This window comes from Hyaena hyaena, unplaced genomic scaffold (assembly GCF_003009895.1).
Source record: "Hyaena hyaena isolate Hyena2069 unplaced genomic scaffold, ASM300989v1 scaffold_113, whole genome shotgun sequence".
NCBI lineage: Eukaryota > Metazoa > Chordata > Mammalia > Carnivora > Hyaenidae > Hyaena > Hyaena hyaena.
The window spans coordinates 2,443,007-2,465,937 of NW_024080745.1; the positions used below are offsets into that span (position 1 = coordinate 2,443,007).

Genomic DNA, 22,931 nt, shown 5'->3' on the forward strand with positions numbered 1-22,931 from the left:
CAAAAAGGACATGTATTCTACTGCTTTTGGATAAAATGTTCTTAATGTATCTGTTAAGTCTATCTGGTCCAATGTGTCACTCAAAGCCATTGTTCTCTTGTTGATGTTACGCTTAGATAATCTGTCCATTTCTGTAACTGAGGTGTTAAAGTCCCCTGATATTATTGTATTATTATCAATGAGTTTCTTTATATTTTTTTATTAATTGATTTATATATTTGGCTGTACCAAACTGGGAGCATAAATATTTACAATTGTTAGATCTTCTTGTTGGATAGATTCCTTTATTATGATACAGTGCCCTTCATCTCTTGTTACAGTCTTTGGTTTAAAATCTAGTTTGATAGAAGTATGGCTTCTCTGGCTTTGTTTTGACGTCCATTAGCATTATAAATTATTCTCCATCTCTTCACTTTCAATCTGCAGGTGTCTTTAGGTCTAAGATGGTCTCTTACAGGCAGCATATAGGTGGGTCTTTTTTTTTTTTTTTTTAATCTGTTTTGATACCCTATGTCTTTTGACTGGAGCATAGTACATTGACATTCAGAGTGATTATTGATAGACAATGAATTTAGTGCCATTGTATTACTTGTAAAGTCAATGTTCCTGGAGATTTTCTCTGTTCCTTTCTAGTTTTTGTTGCTTTTGGTCTTTCCCACTCAAAGAGTCCCCTTAAATATTTCTTTCAGGGCTGGTTTTGTGGTTACAAACTCCTTTAGTTTTTGTTTGTCTGGGAAACTCTTTATCTCTTCTTCTATTCTGAATGACAGCCTTGCTGGATAAAGTATTCTTGGCTGCATATTTTTCCCATTCAGCACATGGACTATATCATGACACTCCTTTCTGGCCTGCTAAATTTCTGTGAATAGATCTACTGCTCACCTTATTTGTCTTCCCTTGTAGGCTAGGGATTTCTTTTCCCTTACTGCCTTCAGGATTCTTTCCTTATCTTTGTGTTTTGCAAATCTTACTAATGTCTTGGTATTGGCCTGCTTTTTTTTTTTTTATTTTGATGGGATTTCTCTGTGGCTTCTGGATTTAGATGTGTGTTTCCTTCCCCAGATTAGGGAAGTTTTCAGCTATAATTTGCTAAATTAAATCTTCTTCCCCTTCTTCCCTGTCTTCTTCTGGGACTCCTATTATATGAATGTTATTATACTTTACAGAGTCACTGAGTTCCCTAAGTCTACCTTTGTGATCCAATATTTTTCCTTTCCTCTTCTTTTTAGCTTCATTTCTCCCATAATTTTATCTTCTCTATCACTCATTTGTTCCTCTGTTTCTTTCATCCTTGTGGTCATTACTTCCAGTCGGTTTTGAATCTTGGTTATAACATTTTTATTTCGGCCCGGCTAGTTTTTAGATCTTTTCTTCTTTTAATTTTTAATGTTTATTTTTGAGACAGAGAGAGAGAGAAAGAGACAGTGTGTGAACAGGGGAGGTGCAAAGAGAGAGGGAGACACAAAATCTGAAGCAGGCTCCAGGCTCTGACCTCTCAGCACAGAGCCCAATGCAGGGCTGGAACTCACAGACCGTGAGATCATGACCTGAGCTGAAGTCGGATGCTTAACCGACTGAGCCACCCAAGTGCCTCTAGTTTTTAGATCTTTTATCTCTGTGGTAAGGGACTCCTTGGTGTCTTCTACGCTTTTCTGAAGCCCAACTAGTATCCTTATGATGGTTGTTTTAAATTCTTGTTCAGGCTTATTACTTATATCTGTTTTGATTAGATTCCTGGCTGTGACCTTTCCTTGTTCTTTCTTTTGGGATTAATTCCTCTGTTTTGGCATTTTGTCTAGGTCTCTGTCTTCTTCTCTGTGTTAGGAAAGACTGTAACGTTTCCAACTCCTGAGAGTAATGCTGTATTAAGAAGAGGTCTGGGCTTTTCTGTCCTGGGCCTGGTGCTTCAGGAAGTGTCTCTGGTGTATGCTGTGTGCACTCTGCTGTTGTGTTTTCATTGCTCTTTCCCTCAGATCAGTCCTTTGCAGAGTTTCTCTTTACCAGCAATGAGGAATTTTGGATTTTGCCCAGTGTGTGGTGAGATTTAACTAGGTCAAACTCCAGTTTTGGTCTGCTTATTAAAAAAGGCTAGATCCTCTTTCTACTACAGCTAAAGTTTTGCAGCAGTGGACTTGGTCAGTGCAAGAGGGGTGTATTTAGTCCTGGTCTTCTGCAGGGAAGGCAGAAGACTACTGCTGTTCTGGCTCTCAGGCACACTTGCCCTAGTAAAAAACATACCTGCAGAGTGCAAGGGGGGTCGAACTTGGACTGAAGTCTATCTGTACTTCCATGATGTGGCCTCTTTTCTCCCTCTGGCTGTGCAGTTTGTTTTCTTAGTCCTCAGATTTATTTCTTGGGTGTTCTGAATGATTTGATATTTATCTAACTATTATCAAGGGACAAGGCAAGCATAGGGTCCACCTATTCTAGAACACTCCTCTCAATAATCTTTGGTTTTGGCCTCTCACAGAGCAGTCATGTAAGCCTCCAAAGAGCCTTTGTTAGAAAATGAAGGAGGAAGAAATTGGAGGAAGAACACATCTTGTGCACATGCCCACAGAGATAAATAGCCTGGGTGTTCCTGGAGCTCCTGTGGGTGCACACACCTCTACCTCATTCTGTTTGCTTTCACTATGGCTCGCTGGTGAAACACACACACACACACACACACACACACACACTGGGACACACTGCAGGTTGGCTTTACTTCCTAGGAGAATCCATTCTGCTCTGGTGAGTCCCGGGGAAGTTCTCAACTTCCCCTGTTCAGAGCCACCTCTTATAAATCCTTTTACTCTCTCTGCTGATTAAATGGTAGATCCCTGTTGGATAGAGAATATCAAAACTCTGATAAAATGTCCTTAACACGCACTGAAGACATTATCATAATGCTTGTGGTTATAGTTTGCTCTAAATAGGCCCCATGCTGTCTGGATGTAGTAGATAAGGCCTAGAGAGGCCTTAAGTGTCCAAAGAACAGTGACAGGGAAGTTGTTTACAGCTCAAGAGCTTCACATTCTGGCTTCTATGGTCCCTTGTTCCATGTTTCTCAGTGTTTATTTGAGTTCTAGAGAGTGAAAGCCCAATCTTCATGCAGCCAGACAATATGTTTGTATTTCTAACCCACACTTGAAGGCCTCAGAGCTCCAGTACAACTCCATAAGAAAATACTACTGCAGTTTTAGTGTATTTTTAAGTATGAAAGAAACCCCAAAGCTTTTGTAATCTTAAGTGTAATAAAATATCAATGTGCTAATTTATCAGCACAAATAGATCTGACCAAGCAATATAAACAAAACAAAGGAGGGAAACAAAAACTTGTTAGATGCTTAAACAGTTTCTTAAACTGATAATTCTATTTTAGTCTTTCAACCTGACTAAAACAGAGCTTGGAACAGAGTACCACATTAACCTGACTTTATTGCTCACTATATAATGAGGAGTCCCAATATTTTAAATCATTGTCTTTGACATCTTGGGGAGGAGGAGCAAAAGAGAACAAAAAATTGTCCAAACCAATCTGCTTAGCATCTTGAAGCAAGCAGTTAACTCACTTTCTATCTTGTCTTTTTAAAGTAGGAATATGAATGGTTCCCTCATCCACTCTCCTCTCTTGTATTATAACACAGCTCCGTCATTCTTCTGATCACATCAAATCTTAACTACAGTATTTCTTCTAGCTTATCTGTTTCTCCTCCTGAAGACAGGGATCCCGTCATAACAGATGGAACAAAGTAAAACTGAGCCCTGGCAAATTGGAAATGATTCTCCACAGACAATCTTGTCCCTCTTCAGAGCCTTGAGCAATGCACATTTGTATACAAGTTAACACCTTGGGTAAATAATTGATCTGTCCCAATGCATCTAAGTAAACAGCTGAAATGGATTTTCAGCTGGGTTTTCACAATGCTCTTTGCAGGCTTTTTGTCTTTGTTACCTTATGGGGAAAATGAGGGTTAACTTATTATGGACAATCACATCCATTCTCTGTACCACTTTGCCCAGAGAAAAGTGGTAACATTGGAACAATACTATACCTCACATTTTTCCTTGAAAAATAAAGAAAACAGAATGATTCTGCCAAAGTCTGAGAAGAAAGGCAGAGCCATTCCCCAAGGCCCTCAGAAAGCCATCTGGCTGCAATCTTTCCCCGGAGGTTTTTGGCCCAGAGACAAAGCACATTTGTATCAGATGGATCAACACTGTCACCCAGTGGACAAACAGGTAGGTGGGCTGAGGCCTTAGCCGTGCTCTTGGCTTGGAAGCCAGTATTTAAATAGGAACCTGGCTTGTTTTAGGTGATCACAAAATAATTGTCAATATTCTCTTACCTGGAATTGGGAGGATCTCATCTGACAGGACTTTGGCTGTCACGAATGAATGCAACTTAGGGAGGACATACATTTTCATTGTGCACGTGCTTTTTTTTTTTTTTTTTTTACCACTAGTAAATTTATAGGAAGCATAGACTATAACCAACCAAGCAAGTCTGCTAAGACTCATAGGCTCAGATAGGCTTGCAGAAGGCGAGAGGTATTTGATCACCTGCCAGATACTATGGGAAGATTTCCCTACCACAGAATAAGACTCATTGTTCATTGTTTATAGTGACAGTGGATGTGTATTTTGAAAACTAAAAAAACAAAGTTTTTTTTTTTTTTTTTTGGTGCATATGTGGATTGAAATCTGAGAGGGAAATCAGTAGATGAGCTGTTTTTGCTATCTCTGTTTTGTACACATCTCAAAGGACATGCGTGGATGCAGCCTCTGCCCCATTTCATTCTTCCTGCGTCTCTGTAGTTTTCACTGTCATTTGATGCTCTCAACAAACCGGCTTACTGTTCATATTAAGGTGAGAGGCTCTTTGCCTTAAGCCTTTTTTGCTAAATGTACCTTTAAATTAGTTTCTTCTGCCCAGCTGGAACCCATCAACAAGCTGAAAGCATTCATCTGGTATTACTTTACACTTCTTCTGAAGTAGTGGGGACTGAGACTTCACCTTGTGGGATGATGCTTTTGTAGCATCTTGACTAAAAGTAAAGTTTCTGCTTATTGGAGGGAAATCTGGGTTTGAATCCTTACCCTACCACTTGCTAGGTAGCTCCTTGGCTGTGGACAGGTTACTTAATCTTCTTAAAGTTTAGTTGCCATCTAATGAGAAACAATGAAATCTGGCCATGTGTAGCAACATGGATGGACCTTGAGGGTGTTATGCTGAGCGAAATAAGTCAGGCAGAGAAGGACAAATATCATATGTTTGCACGTATAGGAGGAACTTGACGGAGGAACAAGGGGGAGAAGAAGGGGGGAAATGGTGGGGGAAAGGGAGAGAGGCAAACCATGAGAGACTCTTGAATGCTGACAAAAACTGAGGACTGATGGATGTGGGGGGGAGGGGGGGCTGGGTATGGAGGAGGACACTTGTGGGGATGAGCACTGAGTGTTATGTGGAAACTAATTTGACAATAAACTATTTGTAAAAAAAAAAAAAGTTTAGTTGCCATCTATATTATCAGGGACAATATTAGCACCTACCCCCTCAGAGGTTAATCCCTTCTGTAGGGATTTAGATAGGAAAATACAGATGAATAATAGCACAGTGCCTGGGCACATAGTAAAAAGTCAATAAACATTAGTGTTAGCATTATCATAATTATTACAATGACAGCAGTTATACTTAATATTACTAAAATGTAATTTTTATAAAGTATCTCTAGACTGGCAGATGAAACCATGATATTTTTTGAGCTAGAAGGATCCGAGAGACCGTCCAGTCTATTGTTCCCATTAAAATCATCCAGGGAAGCTTTTAAAAAACATTGAAATCCCAAATAGCCAGATGAAAGAATGCTTATTATTTGAATCTTTTCAGATGAAAATCTAGAAAAGGCAGACCTAATCTATGGCAACAGAAAGCAGATCAGTGATTTCCTGGTGATGAAGGTGGAAGGACTGCAGCTACGGGGCTGAAGGAAACTTTCTGGGGTGGAGGCACTTCCTCAAATATGCACATTGTCAAAAGTCCTTGGAACTGTACAATAAAGTGGGTGCATTGTATTGTATGTGAAATGTACCATAATAAGGTTGATGTAAGCTGATGCTCAGGGCCCCTGGGTATCTCAATTGGTTAAGCATCTGACTCTTGAGTTTGGCTCAGGTCATGATATCACAGTTTGTGAGTTCGAGCCCCACTTAGGGATCTGAACTGACAGGCAGAGCCTGCCTGGGATTCTCTCTCTCTGCCTCACCCCTGCTCACGTGAATGTGCTCTCTCAAAATAAATAAACGTTAAAAAAAAAAAAAGCTGATGCTGAATCTCATCCACAGGAATTCTGATTTAACCATTCTAGGGTGAGGCCCAGAAATCATTTTTTTTCATGCACCTAAGGCGGGAGCCAGTGGTGAGAGCCACTGATCTAATTCAGTCCTGTATGCTTGCCAGTGAGATCAACCCAAACTGGTACAGATGATTATGGTGGAAAGGGTAGGACTAAAATCCAGGTCTCCAGATTCCTTGTGCTCTGAGCCTTTGCCTTTACTAATAACATCCCTTCTCCCTGGAACTTCCCTCTCCTTTTTACCTCTCTGTATCAAAACCCTTTTAGGGTTCAGCTCACATCTCATACCTCTCAGCAAGCCATAGACTGCATCACACCCCCGCCTTGGACTAGGAGTCCCTTGGAAGCACAGACTATGACTTTTTTTAAAATTTTCTTTCTTTTTTTTTTTTGGTATCCTCAGTACCCAATATTGTGCTTGGCACAGGACAGACATTCCATACACATTTGTTGAACTGAAAAATTGGAGGAAGGGAATTAACATTTAATAAGTACTCATGATGTGCCAGGAATTGAAACAAGCACTTTATGCACATTATCTCACTGAATTTTTACAATTTTATGAGTTGGTTATCATTTTCCCTTTTTGTAAGGGAGGAAACAGGCTCAGAGAGGTTTAGTAATTTGCCCAAGGTCATACAGCCAGCAAATGGTAGAATCAAGGTCTGGAATCAGGTCTGTTTGTTTACAAAGTGCATGCTTTCTCTACCATACTGGGCTGACTCAGTCACAGTAGTTATTCTGTTCACCTTAAAATATGTATATTATATATACTATCTCCTTGCTTAGATTATAACCTTTTTAAATGCAAGAATTAAATTTTAGCATTTATAAGTCCATATGAACTCAGCAGGTAGAGGATTTGATCAGTATTGACAGTTTTTTTTTTTAAGTTTATTTATTTATTGGAAGGGATGCAGGGAAAGAGAGAGAGAGAATGAGCAGGGAGGGACAGAGAGAGAGGAGAGAATCCCAAGCAGGCTCCACACTGTCAGCACAGAACTCAAAACAGGGCTCTATCTCACAAACCATAGGCTCTTGACCTGAGCTGAAATCAAGAGTCGGACACTTAACTGACTAGTAACCTAGGTGCCACCAGAGTATGCAGTTTTTAACTTCACTAAAGTAACCATAAGGATAACCCTAAAGTTATAAGAATACCTACAGCTATTAGTCAAGGGGGTTCTCAAGGGGGTACTAAGGAAGGTTGTGATTCAAGCTTATCTATTTCTTCATTCTCTCCATTCTTTTGTGTATTCTATGAATAATCTCAATGTCATGCACAACGTCATACATATACACAACATAGTAGGTTGGTTAAAACAGTCATATATCTCAAAGTACATACCAAAAAATTCCTGGAATGACATTGTGCCTTTGAACCAGAAATGGGCAACTGTTGCCAGTAAATTTAGATGCAGAGGTGATGTTGTATTTGAGCAATTGAAAGGGATCTGAACAACTCTAAAAAGGCAAAAAGTTGTAAAGACATTAAATCCCAGGTAACAAATCCTTTACTCCATTCAGCAGTATTTGTATTTCTGTGCCAACAATTCTAAACTCTATTCCTACAACTCCATTAGGAATGCTTTCTTCAAAAACTCATCAAAGAGTTCTTGTATTTTTGTATTTGCCAAAAGACCAGTGGACATTTTCATGTTTCTTCTATTTCTTGACCTCTTTAAGACATTTGAAATTACTTAACTGTCCTCCTTCTTAAATTCTTTGCTGGGCTTCTCTGGTCCCACTCTTCTGTTTTCTTTCTGTATGTCTTCCATCCTAGTCTGTCATGCACAATTTTTTCTCTACTTCTTTTTTTTAAAGATTAAAAAATAATATTTTCGAGAGGAGGGGAAGCACAGAGAGAGAGGGAGACACAAGGATCTGAAGCAGGCTCTGAGCTGACAATAGAGAGCCCGATATGGGGCTCGAACTCACAGACTTTGGGATCATGACTTAAGCTGAAGTTGGACGCTTAACCAACTGAGCCACCCAGAAGCCCCATCTCTATGTGACTTCTAAATATCTAAAACCTCCATTCTTTCCTCCTGCTATTCACTCTCTTCACACACTCCTTGGGTAACTCATACTTCTAACTACTATTTCTGTCCACCAAATGTCTTCCAAAACTAGTGCTCTCCTCTGAGTGCCCGACTTGTGGGTTGAACTGCCTAATTCCTAATTCTTGATGTCTCCATTTTGATGTCACACTAGTGCCCCCAACTCAACATTCCCAAACTGAATTTTTCCATATTTCTCTTCATTCTTTCTTTCCTTTTCTTTTTTTTTAAAGTAAGCTCTACATTCAATGTGGGGCTTAATTTGTGACCCTGAGATCTATTAAATTTTAAAAAATATTTACTTATTTTTGAGAGAAAGAGACAGTGTTGAGAAGGGGAGGGGCAAAGAGAGGGGGACACACAGAATCCAAAGCAGGCTCTAGGCTCTGAGCTGTCAGCACAGAGCATGACCCTGAGATTGAGAGTCGCAGGCTCTACCAACTGAGCCAGCCAGCCACTCCTCTTTAAACATTCTTGTGTGGACTAAAGATAAATTCTTTACCACTCTACCTATCAAGAAGTAGAGGTCTATTTCCACTCCCCTTGAATCTGGGCTTGTCCTATGACAGGTATTGACCAAGAGTATAGTGTATAACTTTTTTTTTTTAACATTCAAGGGTGAAATTTAATAAAATTAATAATTTTATCACAAGATCAAGAAATACATAAATGAAACTCAATGAAGACTAGTTCCTAGTTACAAATTTTCAAAGCTGATATCACTTCCACCTATTAATACTAAGAATAGAAGAGGCAATCTTCCTTACGGTTTTCTTCTGTGCACTGAGTTCATTACACTGTGGTACAGCTCTGGGATATCAGTTTTGTGCAACAAAGGGATCTTATTAGACTTCCCATCTTGTGGGCATGAGAAGTGCTAGATTTTTTCTGCAACTCCATGCAGAGGCAAAAACAGTAAATCATGGCTTCAGTAGAAATCCTCATTGGAAAACCTATGATGAATACTTATATTCTAGACTTCCTGTTTTCAATTTTTTTAAAATAAATTTCTTTGGGTTTTTTTCTATCTGTGTTATTTTAGAAGTGCATTTACAAAGATCATTTGGTCATATTTTACCCAAGTTTTTAACTATTTTCCAATAGAGGAGTTATCCATGCTAGCTAGTCAGGTCACACGGCCAGAAGCAAAATTCTTCATTTGAATTTTACAGGAATAGAACTAGTGTATAACTTTTGAGGTCAGGCCTTAAGAGATCTCCAGTTTCCATATTCACCTCTGGAACATCCCTTCTCAAAACATGGACACTATTTTGTGAGGAAACCTGAATAACTCTGTAGAGAGACCCTCATGAGGAGACTAGAGGCTGCTGGCCAATAGCCCTTCTTGAGCTCCTAAATGTCACCAGTACTACCTGCCAACCATGTGAATGAGGCTATTCTTGAATCCTCCAACTGTAGTCAAACTGCCCCAGCCAATGCTATGTGAAGAATAGTCAGGTCACCCATGCTAAGTCCTGAGAGGGTCATGAGTAAATATGTGGTTGTTGTCCTATGTTTGTAAGTTTTGGGGTGGTTTATTATTTGGTAATAGATAACAGACATTTCTTATCGTGTTCTTCTGAATTCCCTATCTCAATAAAAATGGTATTGCCATTCTACTAGCTGTCCAAACAAGAAGCTGGAAGACATCTTAAACTCTTCCTTCACTCAACATATCAAATCTTACAGAACCTTGCTTCTATCCATCACTCAGACTCAGCATCATTTTCCACTACCACTGCTACTGGCTAATCATTGCTCTTCTAGGTAAATTGCAATAATAGTCTCTTTGTCATTCCAGTCTTTTCCAGACCATTTTGTCAAAACGATCCAACCAAAATACAAAATCTCTTCATGTCACTTCTGTGCTTAAAATCCTTTAAAGACTCCTCTTCCTTTTCAAGGAGAGTTCAAATTCTTTATCAGGCCTCACAGTCAGGCTTCCACTAACTTCTTCAGCTGCTAGTTCCCTCATCATGCACCCCCCACAATACTAATTTATTTCCTATTTTCCAGATTCATCCTACAACTAGCTATCCTTTTGCTTTCCAACATGCAGTTTTCCAAAATGCCTTGCAAAATGCCATTTGTGGTGAATATGCACCCAGGTAATTCTTACTCGTCTTATTAGTCCTACAAGCCACTTTTTGCCTAAATGCTCTCCATTGATATTGTTTTTGACACTTTTTCTTTGAGGACAAGATCAGAGTCGGATTCATTTTTCTATCTCAAGTTACTATCACACTCCCCAGCATGTTGTAGGAGCTCAGTGAATGTTTATTATCTGAATGAATAAAGATACAGAATTGTGCTATCAAAAATTTTCATCCTCGAGTAGATATTACTAGTATTGGGGCTTATTTCCTCATTGTTAAAAGGGTTCAGTGAGGTATGGCTCCTTTTATCAGTTGCTCTGGCCTCCACAATTCCTGCTGAGCATATGTACAAAGCCCCTTCCACACCTCTTGCCTCCACATGCCCAAGCATACATTTCTCAGGTGCTGGATATGAGCCATTCCTCCCAATCTCTTCATCTCATTTGATTCCACTCTTTCCCTGCTTAGACACTGCTTTTCCTACTCCACAAAGCTACATGGCACAGCATGGTGCTTAAGAATGTACATCCTGGACACCCTCCTATACTGTTGGTGGGAATGTAAACTGGTACAGCCCCTCTGGAAAACAGTGTGGAGGTTCCTCAGGAAACTACCAATAGAACTCCCCTATGAACCAGCAATAGCACTGCTAGGAATTTACCCAAGGGATACAGAAATGCTGAGGCATAGGAGCACATGTACCCCAATGTTCATAGCAGCACTCTCCACAATAGCTAAAACATGGAAAGAGCCTAAGTGTCCATCAACAGATGAATGGATCAAGAAGATGTGGTTTATCTATACCATGGAATACTACATGGCAATGAGAAACAATGAAATCTGGCCATGTGTCGCAACATGGATGGACCTTGAGGGTGTTATGCTGAGCGAAATAAGTCAGGCAGAGAAGGACAAATATCATATGTTTGCACGTATAGGAGGATTAGGAGGAACTTGATGGAGGAACAAGGGGGAGAAGAAGGGGGAAATGGTGGGGGAAAGGGAGAGAGGCAAACCATGAGAGACTCTTGAATGCTGACAAAAACTGAGGACTGATGGATGTGGGGGGGAGGGGGGATGGGCATGGAGGAGGGCACTTTGGGGATGAGCACTGAGTGTTATGTGGAAACTAATTTGACAATAAACTATTTGAAAAAAAAAAAAAAAAAAAAAAAAAAAGAATGTACATCCTGGAATAAGACTGACTGGTGTGAATCTCAGCCCCAACTTCTTCCTAACTGAGTAACCTTGGACAAGTGACCTAACTGTCCTGTGTCTCAGTTATTCACCTGTGCTCAATGGACTCATATACAGAGAGACAGCCATTTGCAGTTCTTTTAAGAATTAAATGATATTCCAGGTAAATAGTGATTGCAACACAGTAAATGCTCAATAAATATTGCTCTCTTGACCTTATTCTGACTTTGTCATTTCAGATCAGTTTAACAAACATGTATTGAGTGTCTACTAGAAGCCAGGTATGGGGGGAAGGGGGGATGGCAGGTACTGTCTGCATCAAGGATATTAGAGCCATTGGGATTTGATGCACATTATTATCTTTCCAGTGAGGAGTTGAACTCTTCCTAACTATGGTCTTGCTCTCTCATCCACTCGGCTTGCGTGTCTCTTCAGCGGAGACCTAGCTCCATTCACAAGCCCACAGTCCCAGAACATCCCCCATGAAACTGAAAAAAAGGAGCAGTGGCTATATACCGCCAGATCTAGTGTTCAGGTTAAAGAAACATCCACTCATTCGTTGTTTCATTTGTATTCACTTGACAAATACATTTTAGTTGTTAACCATGCAGTAGGCTCAGTGATAGGCACTGGGGCTATAATGGTGACCAAGACAGGGTCCTGACATTAAGAAGATTTCAGCTGCGGGCAGAGGAATCTGGCTTCTGGGCAGGCTGGAAGGGTGGGGCTGCCGACCCCAGAACCAGTGCTCCCTGAGCTCCCAGAACCCACCCCACACCCTCTGTGGCTCAGGCTACCCTTTTAGGAGCTTTGTCTATACCCTTGATGCTTCCATCAGAGATTCCGGTGAATTTTCATTGCTGTCCAGCTTCCAAGTGCAGCTTAACAGTTTCACCATTGTGCAGGCCTCATGATTCCCTGATTAGGTGGAATGAAGGAGAATGAAGAGAGAACCAAGACCCTGGTCTGACCAGGCAAACTTCTTGATGAAGACTGGAGTTCTAGGGTGAACTCTCCATGTTTAATAACCTTCCTCATTCTTATTGTATTCCCCTTAGGGTTTCTGGCATGAGAATATCCCGTTCATTTTTATGATCTAACAAAGAATCTACTTTATGGAAACCTAGGGTACCCAGCCAATTACATCTGTATTCCCTTTCTTCACCGTTTAGAGTTACAAAATGACATGTCATTTTCTGGCAAGGTTGCTGTCTCTTCTGTTAGATGAAATATTTCCTTCATCAAAACTTTCCTTTTAAATTTGTTTGTTTATATTCTGCCTTTTTAGCAAAAGATGCATGGTAATTTATAGGAAGCAAGAATAGTATAAGAGAAAATTATAAATTAAAAAAAATTATGATGAGAAAATTTCATAATTAATAGAAGCTCTGGATCCAAAAGAAGAAATGGATTTCAGATTAGTGGCCCATAAGTTCTTAATCTATTGTTATAATTCAGTTTAAAACGTTGCTCTGTACTTTCAGGTCACATGAAAAGAGAAACCAGTTGGGTACCAAAAATCTCATTACCAGAAAGAGGAAACATACAGGATCCTCATGGGAAGTAAAGCTATTCTATTTCTGAATTGTCATTCAGAAAGACAATTTTCACATCAGGCTTCATCTAGGGGAACCCTAGGCCTGGAGAATATAATGTAACATCCCTTGAAAGAAGCTCAGGGCTATTTAGGGCAATGGCTTAAAAACACACTCAGTGGACGCAGCTCTGCAAGAGGTGACACAGCCCCTGCCCTCAGCTTCCATGTGCTTCAACCTGACACAGAACAAGACCTGGACCCTGCAGAGGTTCTTTAGTATGTCCCCTGGGGCCATTGCTGGGGTTGGAACAGGGAATTGGTCAGGGAGGGAAGAGTCCCACTGGGAGGGGCCCTCAATGTCACATGTAAGAACGTGGCCTTGGCCTGAGGGGAAGTCCTTAGAAGATTTGAAGCAGGAGAATGATGCAGTCCATGTCCATGTACTAAAAAGAGCACCCAGCAGTGTGTAGGAAATATCACAGGTGCCAAGACCAGAAAGCAGGAAAACCAGTCAGAGAGGCCACTGGAGAAAATCAGATGGGAGATGATGAAGGCCTGAAATAAGCAGAAGAAGTGGGATTGGAGAAAAGGCACAAAGAGGGGGGAAAAGTGACACAGTGATGCAATCAAAAAGACTTAGAGAATACCCTTGAGGGGCCAGGCTATCATACAGAAGAGGCTTCATGAGTTACTACTCAGATCCGCTGGTAGTGGTTACTAGTAGTCCAGTCAGGAAAAAGAGTTTAGGGCCCAGTCTAGGGTCAGTTGAAAAGAATGATGGATCAGTGATGTCCACCATGGATGCAGAATGGGAGAATTTTGGCATTCCTGGTATTTACCATTCCTAGCCTCTGGCAAAAGAAGCATAAAAATGTACCGTTTCAAAATGTACATACTGTGTAGTTCCATGTATATACGAAGATCTAAAACAGACAAAACTAATTTATGGTGACGGGAATCAGAAAAGTGGTTACCAGTGGTGGGTGGCAGGGGGGTTGCTGACTGAGAAGGGCCAGAGAAAACTTTTTGGGGCGTGGAAATATTCTGTATCTTAATCTGGGTGGTGACTATATAGGTGTACACATACGTAAAAATTCATTACGCTATATGCCCTTAAGATTTGTGACCTAATTGGGGCGCCTGGGTGGCTTAGTCGGTTGAGCGTCCGACTTTCACTTAGGTCATGATCTCGCGGTTCGTGGGTTCGAGCCCCGCGTCGGGCTCTGTGCTGACTGCCAGCTCAGAGCCTGGAGCCTGTTTCAGTCTGTGACTCCCTCTCTCTCTGACCCTCCCCTGCTCACGCTGTCTCTCTCTCTCCTAGAAATAAATAAAACATTAAAAAAAAAAGATTTGTGACCTAATTTATTATATGAAGGTCATATCTCAATTTAAAAAGCAGGGGAGAAATTCCTCCACAACCTTTGTGTGGCTGAAGAAATGTATTAAGATGTAACATACAAGTAGACATTATTCACAATTTGTCTTAATACACATGATACCCACCTGAATGCAAGGCATGCTTTTGGATCTGCTCAAGTTCCTATAGACTGTGGCCATTTCTTTTATAGTCTTGTCCATTTCCTTAGCTGAGGTCACGTGGACTATAATGACCTGATCCACCGAGGACAGCTGGGTGCCTATAAGGTGATCATACTCCAGGTCTGTCACTTTGGGGATGCTGTAAGTGCCACATTGGCGTGTTCCCCCTTCCTTCCCACACAATGTCCTGCTGAGGACCACAGGACAAAGCAGCTGGGAGGCGAACCATGTATCCTTGCTCTCAGTGAGAGGAAGAGGAGGCCTAGAAATGTAATGGTTAGAAATCATGTTCAAAGAACTGAATGGACAGAAAAAATGTCACTTCGAAAAGAACCAAAGTGGCTACTTTGGTAAACCACTTCAATTTAATTCTGGACAGAATTTTATGTGCCAGCACACTAAAATACTTGTCAAAACACTAAAAGAGTTCAGGGTAAGCCTTTTCAGTTACATAAGCACCTGTGGCTCTGAAACAGACATAAGCTATGTCAGTTCAGAGGACTTAACTGATCCAAATGATTGCAAATAATTGACCACTAAGGATGAGATTTAGAGTGTTAATTTCAGTTTAACAAATGAAAGAAGAATGCATTGAGGCTGGTCTGTAATCTTCGTTCCCTCTTACAAATGGGGAAAACTGGGGCTCAGGAAATTCAATAATATGATTAAAACACACAAGTAGTAACTGATAAGAGCTGGAACGTGAACCTGTGTGGTTTCTTTTCTGTTATAATACTGCTGTCTTGCTGACCAGAGGTGAAATATCTACAGCATACTTTTGAGTTGATTTATGTGGATTAATAGCCTGGATAAATCATGTAACCCAATAGTCAGAATGGACATCAGAAAGCTAAATTTGGATCGGTCCTCTATCACCAATTCTCAACGTGACTATAAATCTTCTGACTTTTTATGCGTCAGTATTAACATCCATAATGTAGGGCTAAGTTTCCACAAAACTTCTAGGAAGGTTATGAGGCTTCTAAAAACAAACTCTGTGAATTTTAATTACACTTAAAGAATTTTTATGTGATGCTGAAATTTGTTAAATAAAATATTTTAATTGAGTTGCTTAAAACTGGTATTCCTGGTAGCTAGAAGAGTATTTTTTAATCATCATTATAATATTCGGTGTTGGCTTCATTTTCTTTACACTGAACCTGAGGAACTTAGTAAATGTGATAAATGCCCAGTTGTGTTGTTGAAGTTTTGTTTTTCAAAATGTCTTGATTCTTCCCCCTTGGTAAAAGTACATTTCTGAGAAATGATGATTATATATTTCCTCGTGATAAGAAAACCCACACACGTAAATATAACACGTTATTTTGTTTTTCACTTTCATGCTCTACTGGACCTATTTTCTTTTTTAATATTTTAAAATGTTTTTTATTTATTTTTAAGAGTCAGAGATAGACAGCACGAGCAGGCGAGGGTCAGAGAGAGAGAGATACAGAATCCGAAAACAGGCTCCAAGCTCCGAGCTAGGTGTCATCACAGAGCCTGACTCAGGGCTCGAACCCACGAACTGTGAGATCATGACCTGAGCTGAAGTTGACGCTTAACCAACTGAGCCACCCAGGCGCCCCTGTTTTGTTTTTTTGTTTTTTAATTTTTTAAAATGTTTTTTGGACCTATTTTCAACATCACGTCTTTTTTCCCTCCTTTCTAGCCATATTGTTTACTAGTGAATTTAGATACAGGCCAACTCAGAAATGGACCTTCTTTTTTTTGGAAAGAGAGGCAAATAATTTCAATAGAATACTGTTGCTCTGAAACCTTCAGAATCTGAGTAGAACGAACTTGTATTCATTATAGTAAAAGTTTATATATATGCATATCAGTGTGTGCACGTAGACCACTTAACATATTAAAAAAAGAAAACAAACAGCTTTGTACACACCACCAAGCTTTATCAAATCTTAGTATTTTACTACATTAGCTATCCATATATCCTTTTTTCAGTATTATAATTTCAGATACAACAATCCTTATAGCCCCAAGGATGCCTCCTGATTTCACTCAGCTTTTAACCCTGATTTTGATGTATTCCATTCTCAAACATGTTACATAAATATGTCATAATCCATAATTTTTCAGGGTTAGGGTTTTTAGTTGCAAGCAACAGAAACAAACTGGTCAATTTAAGCAAACACACCAAAAAAAAGAATGTATTAAAAAGCTCAGAAAATCTTTGAAAAGGTGGAAGAATCAGGCTACAGGGTCCACTGCCAGGGAAAACGTCCCTGATTGTGCTGTAGAACTTGTCCACTCTGGACACCACATTCACAGCTGCTGGGCCGACTCTGCGCAGCAGGCGCTGCTGGCTCAGACCACTGCCGTGAGAACAACAGCCAGCATAGCCTCTGGGAGCCGTGTGGAGCTGATGCCCTTCCTTGCCTGGAGGTTCTGGACAGCCCCTGGAGCTGCATGGAAATCTGGGCCAGATACATGGGATTGGTGGAAAGTGAGTCATGTACCTAGGCCCCAGCTTCAGAGGGGACTGGGAAAGCATGAATCTGGCATTGTGTTAATCTATAGTGGACATGCACTCTGCTTTGGCAAGTAGAGGAGTCCTCAAAGATAGAAAGTTGGTTCAGAGACTGGATGGTCTAAACAGTAGTTGTCCAATGGCAGTTGTCCACAACAAAAAATTCATACCTCCTCTTGGTAATGGACATTTAGGTATCTTCTTATTTTTAACTGTTGCAAACTGCTGCAATGAAATTTTTGTACATTTCCTTCTTTTGTACATATGACTTTCATTTTGATGTAGTTTAACTTATTAACCATCTTCCTTATGTTTGTGTTTTTTGGTGTGTGTTTGGTTTAAGAACTTATTTTCTGGTGCCTGGGTGGCTCAGTCAGTTGAGCCTCTGTCTTCAGCTTAGGTCATGATCTCTCAGTTCGGTTCATGAGTTTGAGCCCCACACTGGGCTCCCTGCTGTCAGCACAGAGCCCACTTCAGATTCTCTGTCCCTCTCTCTCTGCCCATCCCACAATTACGCTCTCTCTCTCTTTCCCTAAAATAGACGTATAAAAAAAGAATTTATGGGGCGCCTGGGTGGCTTAGTCGGTTAAGCGTCCGACTTTCGCTTAGGTCATGATCTTGCGGTTCGTGGGTTCGAGCCCCGTGTCGGGCTCTGTGCTGACTGCCAGCTCAGAGCCTGGAGCCTGTTTCAGAGTCTGTGACTCCCTCTCTCTCTGACCCTCCCCTGCTCACGCTGTCTCTCTCTCTCTCCTGGAAATAAATAAAACATTTAAAAAAAAAGAATTTATTTTCTACCTCAAGGTGACAAAAACATTCTTCTTACATTTCCTTCTAAATATTTTATTTGGCTTTTCATAGTTTGCTCTTTAATCTATTTGGAGTTTATGATGGGAAGTAGGAATATAAGATAGGTAGTTAGGTAGTAGATAGATAGATAGATAGATAGATAACCAGTTGTCCCACCACCATTGATTGAATAATCCATTCTTTCCTCACTGGTTTGTATTGCTATCTCTGTTGTGTATTAAATTTCCATATGTGTCTGGGTCTGAACTGGGGCTCTCTATTCTGTTCCATTGATCTAACAAGCCTGGCGCCTATACCATAATATCTTCATTACTATCACTTCCTAAAAGGCCTTGAAATCTGGTCAGGCAAATCCTTCCACTATGTTTTTCTTCTTCAATGTATTAATGCTATTTCTAGAGTTAGCTTCCATATAACTCAAAGAACACAATGATTTAAAAAAAAAAAAAAACAACTTCTAGTATGTATGATTTGGTACACAGTATGAGTGCTAAGGAGTAACAAGAGACCAAACAATATCACCCTTGCCAGCGGCTGGACAGTAGCAGAGAGCTCTGAGAGCAAGACACAGGGAGTTACTATCAAATAATTCAGGCACGTTTGGATTTAAAGTTCTGATCTCCATCCTGTAAAGAACAGGCTGCCAGAATTCCCGGCCCCAGTAACACCTTCTTGTTTTCACATGATCACTTATTGCTTCATCCCCATCTTCACCTACAAGGAACCTACACAGATGAATACAGAGCCTACCAACATCAAGGCCTTGGAAGAGGCATTCTGAGCAATTCCAATGTGCCAGCTAGTGTGCCTACCACCCAAGCTGCTTGCTGGCCTTGAGACTTGGTCTGCTAGTATTCCTAATATTCATGAGGCAGGATACCACCCCACCATTATTGGACTTGTTTCTGAATGTGAGGCCTTGGGGTTCTGGATATTGGTTACTGAAAACCCAATAGGCAGGGAGGGATAAACACCCCCACACACACACACCCACACACACACACACATGTCAAGGTTTTAGCATGTCTACCATCCCAAAACTCTCCAATGTAAGGAAGTTAATATAAATCAGCCTGTTAGTGAGATATATACTATTTTATTGTGTGCTTAAGAAATTCAGACTGGCTCTCTATACCTGTTGGTATATTGAGAATGTTGGTAATTTCCTTGCTTTTTGACAAGCTAATTTCTATTTTAGCTAGCCCACAGGCCCAGTTCTTAGAGGACTGAACTGTTTTTCTAGCAGATGATCTCTGGGTCCTCCTCATGGTAACTTTGTCTTTCCATTTCCTTCCAATAAGTTGTCACTTTCTATCATGATGCACATTTGAAGTTACAATCAGCAATGTGACCCTCAGAATGCAATTTATTGAATAAAGCTAAAAAGAGCAGTAAACAGTTAAAAAATACATCCATCTAAATTTTAAAATGTATTTATAAACATTAGTAACTGTTAAGGTTTCACCTGCAGAATTTAATGCACAGGAAAATGCTGGTAGTAAAGTAATATCTGAAATGCTAAAAATGCTGAAATGCTGAAAGAAATAAACAAATACACAAACACATTAAGGTATAGCTATAGGTCAACTAACAAACTTATAAAGTCCCCATAGAGTCACATTCTAGCTCCAATTTCTCCTGTTACGTGCAAGCAAGTTGCCACATTCTTTGCAGTGGTTCACAGTCATTATTGATGGAGTTGAACTACAGGAGTAAGTTTACATATCCCTTTGTCTACAGAACCATCCATCTTATCAAGGAAGTATGTAACATGCCTCAAAGAGTAAGAACCGAATTTTAAAGTTTATTTATTAATTTTGAGAGAGAGAGAGAGAGAGACAGAGCACGTGAGTAGGGGAGGGGACACAGAGGAGAATCCCAAGCAGGATCTGCGCTGCCAGCACAGAGCCTGAAGCAAAGCTAGATCTCAGGAACCCTGAGATCATGACCTGAGCCAAAGTCAAGCTCCGATACTTAACCAACTGAGTCACCCAGATGCCCCTTAAATGTTTATTTATTTTTGAGAGAGAGCAAACAAGGGGAAGAAAGAGAGGGAGACAGAGGATCCAACCTCCTTGCTAACAGCAGAGAGCCTGATGTGGGGCTTGAACTCATGAATTGCAAGATCCTGACTTGAGCCAAAGTCAGACACTTAATCAACTGAGCCACCCAGGAGTTCCAAGAACAGGATTTTAATTATGAGTGGAGGAGTGTCTGTGCAACATAGTCCAGTATTTTGCACAGAATGCTGCTAAAGCTATAGCAGTCTATAAATTAAAATGGTATTAGACTCCAGAACTTACTTTAAGCACTGTCTGCATAAGTGCTGTTTGACAGAAGAAATGAAATTGGCCACAGTGTGAGGCAACATATAAGCAGAGTACCACCATAGGTTTATGTACCATAGCGGTCTATATGAATGACAGTTCGTTCATAAGTGTGCTAATATTAGTATATCCTTTCCCTAACTTTTTACGCTTTGTCTCCAATTTTGCAGAAAACATGTATTTTATTAATTTTTAAAAGATATTTTAAAAGCTTTTTATTTTTGAGGGAGAAAGAGAGAGCAGGGGAGGGGCAGAGAGAAAGGGAGACAATCCAAGCAGATTTCACACTTTTAGCACAGAGTCCAATGTGGTGCTTAAACCTTTATGCTTTTTAATTTCAGGACTTAGAGTTCAATGACAGACTTAAAAGTTTCCATTAAGTTTTTACAGAAATAAATGGGGCCCTTATTGAATTAATATTAATATCTTCAGATGTCATTGCAACATGCAAGTGAACCATAAAAATAATTCTACATTTAAATGTGAAATGATTGGGTTTTGACGTTTCACAGCAAATTTGAAAGTCTAAATAAACCTCTTAGACCTGCCTCACATAGTGTCTGCTTGCTGCATCACTGCAGATTTTAAAGCATTTAGTTAATTTTGCTATTTATATCCAGTTCTGACATGGGGTCAAGACCCTCCATGATCTATCCATAATCCTGCTTATCCTATCTTCCCCAAACTAAGCACCAGCAAAACCAAAGTGTTCAGCATTCCTCCAATTTGCCTGCACTGTCCCCTCTACATGCCTTTGCTCAAATTTCTGCTCTCCTGCTCACTAGCTGTGTCTCTGAGGGATGGAGAGGACAGCATGGGATTAATTATAATTTTACGGGGCGCCTGGGTGACTTAGTCAGTTAAGCGTCTGACTTTCGCTTAGGTCATGATCTTGCGTTCGTGGGTTCGAGCCCCGCGTCGGGCTCTGTGCTGACTGCCAGCTCAGAGCCTGGAGCCTGTTTCAGTCTGTGATTCCCTCTCTCTCTGACCCTCCCCTGCTCACGCTGTGTCTCTCTCTCCTAGAAATAAATAAAACATTTAAAAAAATTATAATTTTACCCCTTAGGTGTGTTGTGAGAGTTAAATTAAATCCTGCAAGTACAGTGTTTTGCATGGTACTGAATGTATAGTGAGCGCTCAGTAAATATTAACCATTCCTGACATTATCAGTACCATCACTGTCCTTATTACTTGTCCCTCCCACTAGAGTACCCTCTCTGCCTAACTGCATATCCAAATTCTTCCCACCACTCCAGACCCTATTCAAAGTCTTCTGGAAAAAGTCTTTTAAAAGCATCTCTCCCTTCACAAAACTTCTATCTCTACTGCTCTGATAGCACTTTATTCCTTGGTTTCCATTGATCAGTGCTACACATTAATACTTTGAAGTATCTGGGGGACAGGGACCAAGTCATTGTATTGCTAATTGCCCACATGCCTGTAGGCGGCAGATGACAGTATTTGGTTGAATGAATTCATTCCATGCCCAGGTGTCGGGCTGCATGGCTTGTTTAGTGGCATTCATGAAGTCTGCTAACGATGTTTCAAACACAACAAATGTTTCCCTCATGGTATTTGCCACTTTTCTTTCTTTATTTTTAGTATTTATTTCTGAGGAGGATCAGACAGAGAGGGAGACACAGAATCCAAAGCAGGCTTTAGCCTCCGAGCTGTCAGCACGGAGCCTGATGCAGGGCTCGAACCCACAAACCATGAGATTGTGACCTGAACCAAAGTCGGACGTCCAAACAACTGAGCCACCTAGCTGCCCCATTGCCACTTTTATTTAAATTTATTGTTTTCAATAATGTTACTGGAGCAATATTAGGATTGGGAGCCCTAGGGATTTTTAGCTACTGGCGGCCGTGGTAGATATCTGCCCAGCTGGCCTGTAGTACACGTGGTGGGAGAAAGTGAGGCCTCTCCTGTGGCTTCCAAAGGCTCCCACCCAGTGTAGATTTCAGTATAGAGACCAGCTCACTTCTCCAACAACCTATCCTCTCTCCCCTGCTACCTGGACCTGGATGGAGGTGATGCTTGGGCCTTTTCCACCTGAGGTGGGAAGCATCCCTGTTTGGCAGCTAGTCCCAGAGATACTGATGCATAGAGAACTTGGCTTTTTATGCTGATGGAGAAAACAAGGACACATTTCTCTCAGGAGAACTTTGTGAGACAGCAAGGGAAGCAGTAGCTCCTGGCCCGCATTTACCACCACCAAACAGAGAGTCAGGAGTTTTCAGTCCAAATATAGGGCCAGATTTTAAACATGTGCTCACCAAGGAGATGAAAACAAACTGAGTCTTTGATTCCTGATTGATTCAAATTCCTCTGCTAAGTGGGCAGCCTCTTGGGAAGCAGGGTGGAGAGAACTCAAATGCTTGAGTTGTAATGCTAGACATGTAAATGTGTCCCACATTTAGGAAAAACATTTCATTGATAGCATATAAGTGGCAACAGCTTAACCCACCCTGCTTAGAAAGAACTTTTGTGTGAAGCAATTTAACAGGTCTTGCTCAGCATTTGAAGTTGGACTGAATGAGAC

General features: G+C 40.6%; 1 protein-coding gene across 1 annotated transcript in view; it reads right to left on the minus strand.

The window, feature by feature from the left end:
* Positions 1 to 2,110: 2,110 nt before the first annotated feature.
* The window catches only part of LOC120234669 (uncharacterized protein C3orf20 homolog), a 46,731-nt gene continuing 25,910 nt past the window's right edge, over positions 2,111 to 22,931 (minus strand). Inside the window, exons 4-6 of the mRNA XM_039236622.1 lie at positions 14,732 to 15,029; positions 7,687 to 7,802; positions 2,111 to 2,222 (exon numbers count right to left, since the gene is read on the minus strand). Of these exons, the coding sequence (XP_039092553.1) occupies positions 2,111 to 2,222; positions 7,687 to 7,802; positions 14,732 to 15,029 (526 nt within the window). The remainder of the gene's footprint in view (positions 2,223 to 7,686; positions 7,803 to 14,731; positions 15,030 to 22,931) is intronic.